Source organism: Phyllobates terribilis, unplaced genomic scaffold (assembly GCF_046119375.1).
Source record: "Phyllobates terribilis strain yellow unplaced genomic scaffold, ASM4611937v1 Scaffold_11__3_contigs__length_659146591, whole genome shotgun sequence".
Taxonomy (NCBI): Eukaryota; Metazoa; Chordata; class Amphibia; order Anura; family Dendrobatidae; genus Phyllobates; species Phyllobates terribilis.
Window position 1 is genome coordinate 487,623,558 of NW_027362771.1, and position 14,250 is coordinate 487,637,807.

Below are 14,250 nucleotides of genomic sequence, written 5' to 3' on the forward strand. Positions count from 1 at the left end.
TTATTTGAGCGAACTCTTGATCTGCCCTGAGGAACATTCTGCTGAAGTGTAGATATAGACCGCTCTGGTAAAGTAACAGTTTTTAAGGTTGAAAGAAGACTAAGTCCATCTAGTTCAACCCATAGCCTAACATGTTGATCCAGATTAGTGGGTCTTAATCCCATGAGGAGGCGCCCTGTTCTTACTTCGGTACGCCTCCAAGATTGCCGCCTGACTCCAGTGAGCAATTGTAGCCCCCTCAGGTATAACAAAGAATCTGTCGTCCGGAAGTGGGCGGTCGTGGGAAGGTAAACTCAAACTGCCCTGACCAGGTCCAACCTGGAAAGTTCCAGAGGTTTTGACGGAGCAGGACAAAAGGAAGACGATGTCCTCATTGAGATGAAAGGTGGAGACCACTTTGGGAAGGAAAGGCGGCACCAGTCGCAAAACCACCTGGTCTTGGTGGAGAACCAGGAAAGGAGAGCGACAGGAAAGAGCCGCCAGTTACAACACGCTCCTGATGGTAGTGATGCCCACAAGGAACACCACCTTCCAAGAAAGAAAAAAAGACAGATACAGTAGTGTTCAAAATAATAGCAGTTCAATATGACTACCCAGATTAATCAATGGTTTTGTTTTCAACAGCTATGCCATCAAATCGAGCGACCAAGAATTCCGGTGGAAGATGGGGCCCTGGGAAAGCGGATCAGGCCTGTCTGGGACCTTCCAAAGGGCATTTGAGAGAAGATTGACAACCTACGCATACCAAGACCTTTTTGGAGCCCATGACAGCATCACGAGAGAGGATCCGCCCACCATGGACAGGAAACCTACAGGTTAAAAAGGGCAGCACCTCTCTCCCGCCTCAGTTTAGTTAACAGAGCATGAGAGGACAGCCAAGGTTAACAACAACAAAACAAATTAATTTTAAGCCAATTACTTTAAGTAACTTCCCCCGAAGGTGCAAAAAAAGAAAATAACTCTACAGGAGTGCAAAAAACATCAGTGTAGGGAGGGAATATAAGAGTGCTGTCATGGGCTCTGAAAAATCCCGTTACCGGTAAGTAACCAAATCCAATCTATAATGCCTATAGAAGTTGGAGGTAGAAGACCAGGTGGCAGCCTTACGTATGTCTTCGATGGAAACCCCTGTCTTCTCGGCCCAGGAAGTTGCTACTGCTCTGGTGGAGTGTGCTCTCAACCCTTCCGGTACTTCCCTATCCCCCGAGGAGTAGGCGAGGGGGATGGCCTCTCTAATCCACCTTGCAATTGTGGATTTTGAAGCTTTACAACCCCATCTAGCCCCCTGATGGCATATAAATAGGGAACTATCTTTCCTAAAACTGTGTGAAACCTCCAGATATTTAAGCACGCACCTTCTAACATCTAATGTATGTAGTTTCTCCTCTTTCTGATTTTTAGGGGGGAAACAAAAGGTTGGAAGATTTACTTCTTGAGTTCTATGAAACCGTGAGACTTTTGGGAGAAAAGCTGGATCAGGCTTAAACACAATTCTATCATCCATAATTTGGGTAAATGGTGGGGATATAGAAAAGGCCTGTATGTCACTTACTCTTCTGGCCAAAGTTAGGGCCACTAACAGGGCTGTTTAAAAAAAATAATTTTATGGGTGGCTGAATCTAGATGTTCGAAGGGGGGGGGTTAGTCAAGGCATTTAAGACCAGGTTTAAATCCCAGGGAGAGGGTTTGGATTTAATGATAGGTCTACATCTGAAAGAGGCCTTTGTAAACCGTGCTACCCAATAATTTGCTGCTATATCAAACGCAAATAAGGCTCCTAAAGCCGAAACATATACCTTCAAAGTACTAGTGGTTAGACCCCATTCTAACCCCTGCTGTAGAAACTCTAGTATCTTCCCAATAGGGATCCCATCCTCTAGTTTGAATTCTGCAAAGGACAGGAACTTTCTCCAAGTTCTAGCATAGATGCGGGTAGTAACAGGCTTTCTGCTACTTAAGAGAGTGTTTACTAAATTTGAGGAAAACCCTTTGCTGGTTAACAGTGCCCTTTCAAATTCCATGCCGTTAAATGGAGATTTGGGGCTGGAGGATGGGAAACCAGACCCTGAGTAAGAAGGTCCGGAATTTCCGGAAGGATCCAGGGGTCTGATATTGACATCCTGAGAAGACAAGAGAACCAAAAGTGGCATGAGGATCATTCTGGCTTCGTCTGTGCTGATCTTTCTTAGGACTGACGGTAGCAGGACCATAGGAGGGAAAGCGTACACCAAAGGAAACTCCCAGGGAATCATGAAGGCGTCCACCGCCAGGGGCTTTTCTCTGGGGTTTAGAGAACAAAATGTTGTCACCTTCCGATTAGACTTCGTCGCAAACAAGTCCACTGCTGGAAGACCCCACATTGCCACGATCTTGGAGAATATTCGAGGGTTCAAGGACCATTCTCCTTCTTTTAGGGAATTGCGGCTGAGAAAATCTGCTCTGATATTTTCTTTTCCTCTTAGATGAACCGCAGAAAGGGAGAGAAAATGATCTTCTGCTTTCTGAAGAAGTCTGTCTGCTACTCTCATTAAGTCTCTTGAACGGGTCCCCCCCTTGATGATTTATATACGCTACTGAGACTTGATTGTCCGAGAGTATACAGACATCCTGGCCCTGTAAATATACAAGGAACCCATTGAGCGCATAATCAACCGCCAAAAGCTCATTAACATCCGAGGAAAACTGTACCTCATTTTCTGACCAGGTTCCCTGAATTAAGCGGTTTTCAAAATGAGCTCCCCAACCTGTAGCACTTGCATCTGTAGTTAAAACTGCCGTAGGTTTACTTTCCCAAGGGGCTCCCCTAGAAAGATTAGTGTAAACTAACCACCAGCGAAGGGATTGTAAAGGAGCGAGGGCCCAAGGTAAACTCCTGGTCTAGATGTCCATCTAGGATTGAGTCATTATATAACACATCCCATTAAAGAGCCCTTGAATGAAATTGGGACAAGCGCACTGCCGAAAAACTTGAGTTCAGGGTCCCCAATAAAGACATGGCTTTGCGCAGTGTCATGGAGGGTCTATCCATACAATGTTTCACTAGTCCCTGAATTTTTGCAATTTTCTCTACTGATAAATGACATAACTGCCTATCTGAATCTAAAATGACCCCCAGGAACTGTTGGGCTTTTTGTAGAGTCAACCTACATTTTTCTAGATTTAGAAACAAACCTAGGTCTTGTAGGACAGAAATTGTTACCTGAAGGTGGGCCTCGCATTGTGAAAAGGAATCCCCCACTATCAGGAAATCATCGAGGTACGGGATTATCAAAATATATTTTTCTCTTATGTGGGCCATCACTTCTGCCACCAGTTTAGTAAAAACTCTTGGGGCTATAGCCAACTCAAAGGGAAGAGCTGTATACTGGTAGTGTCTTACCACCCCTTTCATTTCGATGGCTAATCTTAAATACTTTTGATAATCCCTATGAATGGGGACATGGTAATAAGCGTCTAAGATCCAGGACTACCATATAACAGTGGGGAAAAAGCAATTTTATTATGGTTTTTAACGATTCCATTTTGAAGGTGTCTATTCTAAGAAACCTATTTAAGGATTTAAAATTTATGATAGTCCTTAAACACCCATCCGGCTTGGGAACCAAGAAGAGCTTGGAGTAGAATCCGTCTCCCTCTTCTGTTTTCGGAACCTCAATCAGGACATTTTTCTTTGTTAGGTCTGGTATTTCCGATATGAGGACAGCCTGCCGCTCTGGGGAGGAACTAGAGGGAATAATTACGAATCTCCTGTAAGGAAAGGCTTGAAATTGAAATTTAAGACAAAACCTAATTAGGCCTAAAATCCAACTGCTATGTGAAATACGTTCCCAAGCAAGAAAAAAAAAAAAAAAAAAAACAACAACCTCCCTCCCACCTGGGTGGATTGTGATTCCCCTGGCTTCTGCTCATCTCTGGAAGAACCACATAAGAGTAGGCCTCTACCTTTGCGACCTCTTTCCTCGAATTTCTCCTGTTCTTTAAAGAATCGTCTACAAACTTTTTTCGAAAGGATTTTTTAAGAGAGGGTAGAGGTACAGACGGAAAGCCCTTCTTAGGATCTCCTGCTTTTTCCAACAGATCATCCATGGTTTGGCCAAAAAGATATTCACCCTCACAAGGAATTGTACAGAGTCTAGATTTTGTTTGTACATCTCCACGCCAGCACTTAAGCCAAAGGGCTCGCCGAGCAGCATTTGAACGAGCTGATGATTTCGCTGCTAGTCTGAGTCCGCAGATGCGTCAGCAAGAAAGGCCACTGCACCCTGGACTAGAGGAAGAGAAGAAATAATCTCCTTCCTGGAGACACCCTCTTTCAATTGGTTGTCCAGCTGTTCCAGCCAGACCATCAGGGCTCTGGATGTGCAGGTGGCAGCCACTGCTGGTTTCAAGGCTCCTGTAGTGGTCTCCCAAGTACCTTTTAAAAAGGTATCTGCTCGTCTGTCCAGGGGTCTCTTAAAGCTCCCATGTCGTCGAAGGGGAGGGAAACCTTTTTTGATGCTTTAGCAAATGACCACATCAAGCCTTGGTGCCTTTGACCAGGAGGAGCATGCGGTATCATCAAACAGATACCTCCTTTTGAAAGAGGGAGCGATGCTGCCCTTTCTATCCGGCTTTTGCCACTCTTTCAATGAGATCCTTAATCTTTGTATTCATTGGAAAGGATCTCTTCTTTTTTTTACCTAAACCCCCAAACATAACATCCTCCAGGGACTTCTCTGGTCTAGTGTCCACAATGCCCGTAGTAGAACGGACAGCTTTCACCAAGGCATCAACCTCATTTAAAGGAAAACATTGTCTCTCAGATTCGCTATCAGAGGAGAATAGGGAAGAGGAAGAAATGTCTGAGATGTCGGAATCTGAGCCTGGTCGAAGGTCCTAAGGGGAATGCCTGACCTCAGAATTCCCTTGCAAAGCCTTGCCCACTTCTTTAATTGGAGTTTTTAGGCCCAAAGAAAACCCTGGGGATTCTTCCACCATCACCTTGTCAATAGAAGGCTGGCACAACTTTTTAATATATGCATCAGGGAGCGGGCTGCTGCATAGGGCACATTCTTTATGCTTTGATTTAAACGAACATTTCTTGCTCTGAAAAGATTTCATAGACAGAAGAAAAAAAGAGAGGCAATTAGTAGAACTTTCACGAAGACTCCACTAACCCCCTGGCATATGCGATACCATAGAAGCAGAGGAATCCTTCTTAACCGGCGGAGGATCACGCCGAACGACAGGACCTTCCTTCCTGCTCTTAGCGGTGAACTTAGTCGAACGGCTGGACCCGATCCGGGAACGACGTTGCACCGCCTGTTGTGAGGGCTCCCCAGAGGGCAGCTCCTGCAGCATTTTTTGCTGAGGTGAAAGCTCCTGTGCATCTCCCATTGTTATGAAAAAACAAAGGGCTGGGAAGCACCTCTGCATGTAACCAGCCTATTTTATACTGGCCATGCAGGTACCTGTGTGGAACAGGGGGGGGGCCTCCTTTTCCCCCTCCCCGGGGTGGGCAGATCACTGCGCGTAGCAGTACTTGCAGGACACCCATACTGTTCCGGGCTCCGGCGTCCCCACTGCTCGCATGCGGCCTGTACTTCCTGGCCGCGCGCGAACTGCGCCCACTTCCGGTGAAGGCAGGCGCACCGGAAGTACGTCATAGGGCCGCGCCTGACACGTTCCCCGCCGGCGCGGCCCCGATCTCTTGTAGTGAAGCGGGGGCGGAAAGGCTTACCCGCATGCGGTTCCACACACACAGCGGACCATCCGGCTCCATCGAGGGGATGTCACGCTGACCGCAACAGACACGGAGGTGCCCCAATGAGCCGTGCCGTGGTGTCTCCAGGAAGAAGAGAACCGACCAGGGGAGGAACTTTACCGCTCCAGGTACCCCCTCTATCCCCCTGGACAAGAGACTGCTTCCAATTCATCCTGCAGGAACCTGATAGGTCTCCCATCATGGACAGGAAATCTAAACTGAGGCGGGAGAGAGGTGCCACCCTTTTTAACCTGTAGGTTTCCTGTCCATGATGGGCGGATCCTCTCTCTCGTGGTGCTGTCATGGGAGTACGAATAAAGAGTGTTTGGTGGGCTGGAATTGAACTCTATCTTGTATCCCGAAGACACTAGTTCCCTGACCCACCTGTCTTCTGTAATAGGCAGCCAGACTTGATGAAAGAGCGAAAGACGGCCGCCTACAGGTGGGGTGTCTTCCGGAGTCCGTGAGTCATGATGAGGAAATCTGAGATTTTCGTCCTTTGAACTGACTGGCATGCTCTTGCCTGCCAGGTCTTGTCCGACTTTTGCGTCGACCGCGAGTTGTCCCTGCGTGGGGCGTGGTTGCTATTTTGTGCTGGTCGAGAGACGGACCAGCCTGAAGACTTCCGAAAGGATCGGAATAGAGTTTGGTTACGCTTCTTGTAAGTGTGTTTGGGCTTAAATTGGGGGAGAGAGAGGTACTCATATACCCCCGGTGGCGTTGGATATCGTGTCCAACTGTTCACCGAAAAGTCGACCACTGAGGAACGGGAGGTGCGTGAGGGACTTCTTTGAGGCTGCATCGGCTTTCCATTCCCGCGAGGATACGCCGAATCGTGATGGCGTTTGATGCTATACCCGCTGCACCCCTTGCAGAATCCAGAGCTGCATGAAGCATGTAATCTGCTACAACTGCTATTTGGGCCGCTTGGTCCGACAGCTCTGGAGCAGATATTTGTAGGCTAGCTTGTAAATTTTGGGCCCAAGCCAGGATGGCCTTGGCAGCCCAAACTGAGGCGAACGCAGGAGCCAGGGAGGCCCCCGCGGCCTCGAAAATTGAACGAGCCATGCGTTCTACCTGCCCGTCTGCTGTGTCCCTGAGGGTTGAGCTATCTGGCAGTGACTGTGCTGCTAGCCTAGAGACTGGGGGATCCACTTCAGGTGGATCTGTCCATTATTTGGTGACCTCCTGTGGGAAGGGGTACCGCGCCTCCAGATATTTGCGATTGGTAAACTTCTTCTCAGGCTGTGAGAACTGCTTTTTAAGGATCGCCTTAAACTCTGGGTGGTCAAAGAAGACCTTAGGCGGTTTCAGAACTCCTTCAAAAGGAAATCTTATGTCCTGGAGCCTCCGGGGGCGGATCACAGATATGTCCAGCACCCGATGGATGAGATTATATCAACTAGCGCTGTATTGCTAGGGGGGATTGGGATTAGGGACACCTCGGTTTCCTTGTCTGAGTCTGAATCACAGATGTCTTCCGAATCCTGTGTATCGCTAAGGCGTCTCCTGCTGGATGAACCGGAGCGGAGGCCTTCTCTGGTCAGGGATGGCTGTGGAGATCTGCATTGTCTGTCCCTGGCAGGGGACGGTCTAGATAAGCTGGGACTACGGTGTCTCTCCCTAGAAGGGGATGACCGTGTGGTATGGGATGACGCAGATGAACGTGACCTGTGGGTCCCCTTGCGTCCTGACCTAGACGTGGATGTGCCCGGCTTAGTGCACAGGGGTGGCTATGCAGAGAGCCTTGTATATGCAGAGGAGCTTATAGGATTCACAGCCGAGGGAGAAAACTCCAGCTGTGATCTTACCCCACCAGTGTGCCTGTAGGTCTAGCGCCAAACATCCACAGTCCTGTGCCTCCCCGGAGACTGGCAGGCCTGTTCTCTATCTGCCAACCGGTAGCTGCAGGGTTAATTCTTTTCCTGCAGCAGATAATGGCCGCCGGAGTAAAACATGAGGAAGAAGGGGGGGCGGAGGGGTTTGGCGGAGAGCTGAAAAGGGCGGCAGTTTGCTGTGAAAACGCGCCCTTTCAGTCTGAATCCGCCCCTTCTATGACACTGTAGAGTGTCATATTTGTCATCCGGGGGGGGGGGGCGGCGGCTTCGGATAGGCCGGAGCCACGGTCTAAATTAGATACCTGATGCCCAAAGGGGCTCCAGGCCAGCGCGGAAGTCCGGGAGGGGGTCGGATCTGAACCTGACCCCCCCGGATTTAAAGGCAGGATAGCGGTGGGGGTATCAGTGGAAGGGGGGGCCCTTGAAGAGTCCCCCTGAGGCACCATAGCGCTGGTGCTGCCGCAGAGACAGGGCACAGAAGGGCCTGTGTCTGTTTTGTGCCATGCCTGCCTGCACTCCCCCCGGCCCCGACAGGAGTCCGCAGCAGGGCTGGGGTCCCTGGATTCAGCTGCAGTGTGCTGGCTACTGGGAGCTGCAGAGTGCTGCCTGTATAGGCCGTACCTGAGGCGTATCAACCTAATGCCCCCAGAGGGGGATTAGGGAGGGTGCTGCTGTCACCATCAGGGGGCTTTATCCTCGCCTCGACCCAGAAACCAAAAGGAATTGGGGAAGGAGAGGGGTCTCGACTTCGAACCAGCACCCGAGGTGCTGGGGAAGGAGCGACATGGTGAATAGTCATCTCGACTTCAACTGTGCACCCCATAATAGGGGGCAGAGGAAGGAGCCATGCCGGGAGTCTCGCAGGAGACCCACTTTTCTTCATCTGTAATCCCGTCAGAAAAAAATGGAGTAAAAATTTTAGGTGTGCCTCCTATGCAACACGAAGCAAAAACTGGAGAAGGCTGACGCCGTCCAGGGGTGTATACTGCAGAGGTTAATCTTTTTCTGATTATGCATAGTGTCGCCTCCTAGTGGACAGCAGCATAACACCCATGGTCCTGTGTCCCCCAATGAGGCGACAGAGTAAAATCCTTTGTATCAGATTTGATACATTGAATAAAACCTTGATACAAGGTGGTTCTGTGAGGAATCCCCAATCATGGCCTTTGCACTAAAGTAGAAAACAGGCTGCGCAAATCAAATAAGACTATGCATAAAACACACACGGAGAACAGAGTAAAAGATCCACACAGAAGAAAGGTTAAAATCTTCATTAATACACTGAAAATATGACAGAACTCATGCTTTTTCTTTAAAATCAAAAATACAAAAATTAAATGTTTTCCTAAAAACTTACTAAAAAAAACTCCTTACTTTAAGGAGTGACTTGAAAATGAACCCATGTGTAAATTTATACAATAAAATGGCATACAGTTAAACAGGTAATATACATAGAAACAAAAAGGATGAACAGCCTCCACTGTAGAGCTTTAATTTCCAATACTGTACTCTCTGAACAAGCTTACAAAATACAAACCTCTTTGTTTTCTGTTTTTAGAAAAGGAGGGGCAAAAAAAGGGAAAAAGAAAAAAAAAAGTGCCTTCTCTTCTTTCTTTATGCAGTAAGTGCACCACTGAAACATAGTGCACACACTGGAAACAGCAAGCATCCTTGCACCCACATCTTCTGCACTTCCTGCAGGACAGAGCACCTCATACAAAAATACCCACCATTCAAATTAGCTGCATCAGTACCAGAGCTGTGGATGGATACGTATAGGAGGGAGAGGCTGCGTGGATACATGTGTGAACGTAAATATATATATATTTATATGTGAGTGATGGGTGTTTGGATCTGCATGTACAGACAGAGGGGAAAGAATGTGATAACAGAAACCTGGCCTAGTCGCAGGTTACATATCCCCTCCCCCCCTGTACTGTACGCAGAGTCCACACCTTCTGTACAAGCCTCCATATTCCCACTCTCTCTACTTTGCCTTTTAAAAGCTTTTTTTTTTTTTTAAAAAAAAGGTACTAGAATGGATTACAGATAAAATATAAAATATATATGAATTTCTAAAATGGAGCTTACATGGATTGAACCTTAAGAATTAAATTTCATCTAAAAAAGAAAAGCAAAAAAAAAACATTATGCAAGCAGAGAATAGGAACAGCCAAACATATCATACAAAATAAAAAGTAAAATTTGGCTACTAGAACAGATTGAAGCGACTGAAATACAAGGAATGAATATTGAGTAATATACACTAATAAGGATCACTGTGTAGGAGGATAAATCAAAAAAAAAAAAAAATTGAGAAAAACTATCCGTTCCTGCCGACACAAACAAACTATTCAACAGCGGATAGGATGCAATCTGCAGCTCACAGACAGCGGGGTTTCTCTCGGAGACATAACAATTCCTGGGAGGAGGCCAAGCTGCCCAGTGATGTGCCACCAAACCAGTCACAACACGTCACGGTAAAACCGTTCCTTTTTTTTTTTTTTTTTTATCCCATATAGAATTTTTTTTTTTTTCTTTTTTGTTTGTTTTTTTTTTTTTTTTTTTTTTAGACAGCAAAGTAAAGAAATGCCTTCAGCAGTTATGGCAAATGTTTGTGTACATGAATGCTCAAGTCCTGTGGTTGTGCAGCTTTGCTCCCCTGCAGGTATCTGAAAGCTGCCCCCGTTAGGGGATCCTGCAGGTGCGTGATGTCCTCCTAATCTGGTGGCAAACAGTCATGTAAGCGAAATCTGTCTCTGATGTGAGGCCGCACATCCTCATTCTGAAAGAAAGAAAAAAATTAATAATAAATGTGTGGTTAAAGTGTAGGGAAGTCACAAATCATATGTCCAGGTTGAGAACACTATTTTACGGTGTTCTCCCTATATTTTAATGTAAAGAAAATTAAGAGGTGGGGTACTCCTATACATACTGAAAACTTGTGATACCAGAGACTGGAATAGCCACAAACCACCAATTAAAAAATGACAAGTTTATGAAGAAAATTTAAAAACCGAGAAATATAAAGCATATATACTGTAATATCAAGGTCTAGTAAGGAGGAAACATGAAAACATGCAAGGAACAGTTAAGTGCCCCCTCACTGCCGCGACGTGCGTTTCGCGCAACTGCTTTTTCATGACACACCCTTGAAAAAGCAGTTACGCAAAACGCGCGTCAGGGCAGTGAGGAGAGCATTTGTGGTCCTGGGACCCTATAGGCAAGCACCTTATATTTTTTACTTTGAACCTTGTACATACTGTTATCTATGTACTTTGATGCTAGGGGGCTCTTACCAGCATTGATTGTTCTTCTGACTTCTTTATGTATTTGTTGCTGATCTTGGCACATATGTTGGGGTTCCCATATTCTACACTGGACTTTGCCTTTCCTTGCATGTTTTCATGTTTCGTCCTTACTAGACCTTGATATTATATATGGTTTAAATTTCTTAATTAACTTGTAATTTTTTTAAAATTGGTGTTTGGTTGTTTGTGGCTACTCCAGTCTCTGGTGGCATCACAAGTTTTCAAAAACCTGACACTTTATCAGATATACCGTATATTCCGGCGTATAAGACGACCTGGTGTATAAGACGACCCCCCTACTTTCCTGTTAAAATATAGAGTTTAGGATATATTCACCGTATAAGACTACCCCTTTTCCAACGCATACCAAACACCGGTAAAAATTAAAAAAAAACAGATTTGAATTTAACATGGTCCTTTTTTAATTTAAATTCTTATGACATGCAGGTATATAGCAGGAAAACTGTCACTCATAAACATATTAAAATAGGGGGGACCCCACGTCATTTTTTGGGGGGGTCCCCCATTCTAATAGCTAGTAAAGGCTAGGTATTCAGCTGGGGGCTGATATTAGTAGCCTGGGAAGCTCCGTGGGTATTACCCCCTTCCCAGACTTCAAACATCTGCCCCAGCCGTCTGCTTAACCTCCGCTAGAGACTATAATGATGGTGGATCCCACGCCAATTTTCTTTTTAAAAAATCCTTTATTTTAACACTAAATGACAATTGAGGGGTTAATAAAGATGCAGTCCCTAAATTATTAATTTTGTAATTAATTTTTCCCAAAAATGTTGACGTGGGGCTTCGCCATATTTTTGTGTCCAGCCAGGTACAGCAGGCAGGAACGGGCTGCCCCCAACCACCAGCTGCCTATTTGTACCTGGCCGGACACAACAATATAGGGAAGCCCTTTTTTTTTTAATTATTTCATGAAATAATAAAAAAAAAAAATACGTGGGGCTTCGCCCTATTTTTGTGTCCAGCCAGGTACAACTAGGCAGCTGGGGGCTGGAATCTGCAGCGCAGGGAGGCCCAAGCTTTCTGGGCCCCCCCTGCTGCAAATTGCAGTCCGCAGCCACCCCGGAAAATGGCGCGTTCATAGAAGCGCCATCTTCTGGCGCTGTACCCAACTCATCCAGGGCCCTGGTGCGGTGGCTCACTGGGTAATAAAGGGGTTAGGGCCAGCTTGGCATTATCAGCTGGCCCTAAGCCCGAAATTCATGGGGTCACGCCAATATTAGACATGACCGCCATGAATTTCTAGTAAAGTAATTAAAAAAAACACAACACCCAGAATAAAGTCCTTTAATTGAAATAAAGACACAATTTTTTAATGTTCTAAATTAAACCATACTTACCATCACGCCCATTCCAGCTGAAGCCAACGATCTCCTGCAATAAAAGTAAAATAATAAAGCAACCTCATCCTTACCTCTCCATGGTTCCCAGGACAGCTCCAGCTCTGCTACATTCACATGACAGGCTGCACCACAGCAGAACGCTGCCGTTCAGCTTGCCATGCGGCAGACACTGAGAAGCGCAGGCATACTTGTGCTCCTCAGTGTCTGACTGTGACGGCATCCAGATGAGCCGAGATCATGTCCAATGAACTCGGCTCACCTCATGCACGTCACTGACAGCGTGGGAAAATTCTCCTGCTCCCCGCATGCGCAGTAGAAGTTTCCCACGCTGTCAGTGACGGACGTCCAGGAGGTGAGCTGAGTTCATTGTCGGCTCATCTGGATGCCGTCACAGAGAGACACTGAGGAGCGCAAGCATGCCTGCGCTTCTCAGTGTCTGCGGGATGACAGGCTGGATGGCAGCGTTCTGCTGCGGTCCAGTCTGTCATCTCGATGTAGAAGAGCTGAAGCTGTCCTGGGAACCATGGAAAGGTAAGGATGATGTTGGTTTATTATTTTTCTTTTATTGCAGGAGATCGTTGGCTTCAGCTGGAATGGGCGTGATGGTAAGTATGGTTTAATTTAGAACAATAAAGAATTGTGTCTTTATTTCAATTAAAGGACTTTATTCTGGGTGTTTGTGTTTTTTTTAACTTTGACTATGGGGTTAGTAATGGGGGTGTCTTATAGACGCCTCTCCATTACTAACCTGGGCTTGATGTCAGCTGGCATTATAAGCTGACATCAACCCCAGCCCTATTACCCCCTGCCACCGCTACAGGGCAGCGTGGAAGAGCGAGGCTAAGTGCCAGAATTGGCGCATCCTATGGATGCGCCATTTCTGGGGCGGCTGACGGCTGGTGTTTCTAGCCTGGGAGGGGGCCAATATTCATGGCTCCCTTCCTGGGCTATTAATATCAGCCCCCAGCTGTCTGCCTAGCCTTTGCTAGCTATTAAATTAGGGGGGACCCCACGTCATTTTTTTGGGGGGGTTCCCCATTTTAATAGCTAGTAAAGACTAGGTATTCAGCTGGGGGCTGATATTAGTAGCCTGGGAAGCTCTGTGGGTATTACCCCCTTCCCAGGCTTCAAACATCTGCCCCAGTCGTCTGCTTAACCTCCGCTAGAGCCTAAAATTAAGGGGAACCCCACGCCAATTTTTTTAATAATAAATCCTTTATTTTAATACTAAATGACAAGTACAGTAATCAACACTATCACTGTACTTCATATATATGTGACTGACATGTTTCTATCTATCTAATCTATGTGTGAAGCTCTATTCTGTCTGTTATAAATTGTCGGGTACAGATGCTGAATTGCCGGCCGGCTTTTTTAAAGAGACAGTGCATGAAAACACTATTATTTGTTTTAATAAATCCTTTACACTAAATGACAAGTACAGTAAGCAATACTGTCACTGTACTTCATATATATGTGACTGACATGTTTCTATCTATCTAATCTATGTGTGATGCTCTATTCTTTCTATTCTAAATTGTCGGGTGCCGGCTTATGCCGCTGCTGAATTGCCGGCTTTTTATATATTGTCACAGAAGCGATGCGAACTTCCCTGCTCCGGACACAGCGCAGCGCTTCTGTGACAAGTGAAAGCTGTTGGCACAGAAGTCCTGCCCTGTGTCCGGAGCTGGGAATACGCAGCGATGTGTCAGTTTCAGCACAGAAGCGCTGACTGTCTGGACGTACCGCCGCCGTATTTTAACTCCCTCCACCTTATATTAACTCCGACATGGCAGGGATACGGCCACGGCAGCTTATTAACACCCCCAGAGTATCCCCGCATGTCAATTTCTGAAAGTTCAAAAGCATTACCGGCGTATAAGACGACCCCAGACTAGACAGAAGATTTTTCAGTCTTCAAAAGTCGTCTTATACGCCGGAATATACGGTACTAAAAGTCGTCATTTTCACAAACAAACACAAATTCAGCATGTCTG

At 46.3% G+C, this 14,250-nt stretch overlaps 1 protein-coding gene across 1 annotated transcript in view; it reads right to left on the minus strand.

Moving 5' to 3' along the window:
• Positions 1 to 8,837: 8,837 nt before the first annotated feature.
• The window catches only part of CTDSPL2 (CTD small phosphatase like 2), a 42,430-nt gene continuing 37,017 nt past the window's right edge, over positions 8,838 to 14,250 (minus strand). Inside the window, exon 13 of the mRNA XM_073653504.1 lies at positions 8,838 to 10,366. Coding sequence (XP_073509605.1) covers positions 10,301 to 10,366 — 66 coding nt within the window. The 3' untranslated portion in view covers positions 8,838 to 10,300. The remainder of the gene's footprint in view (positions 10,367 to 14,250) is intronic.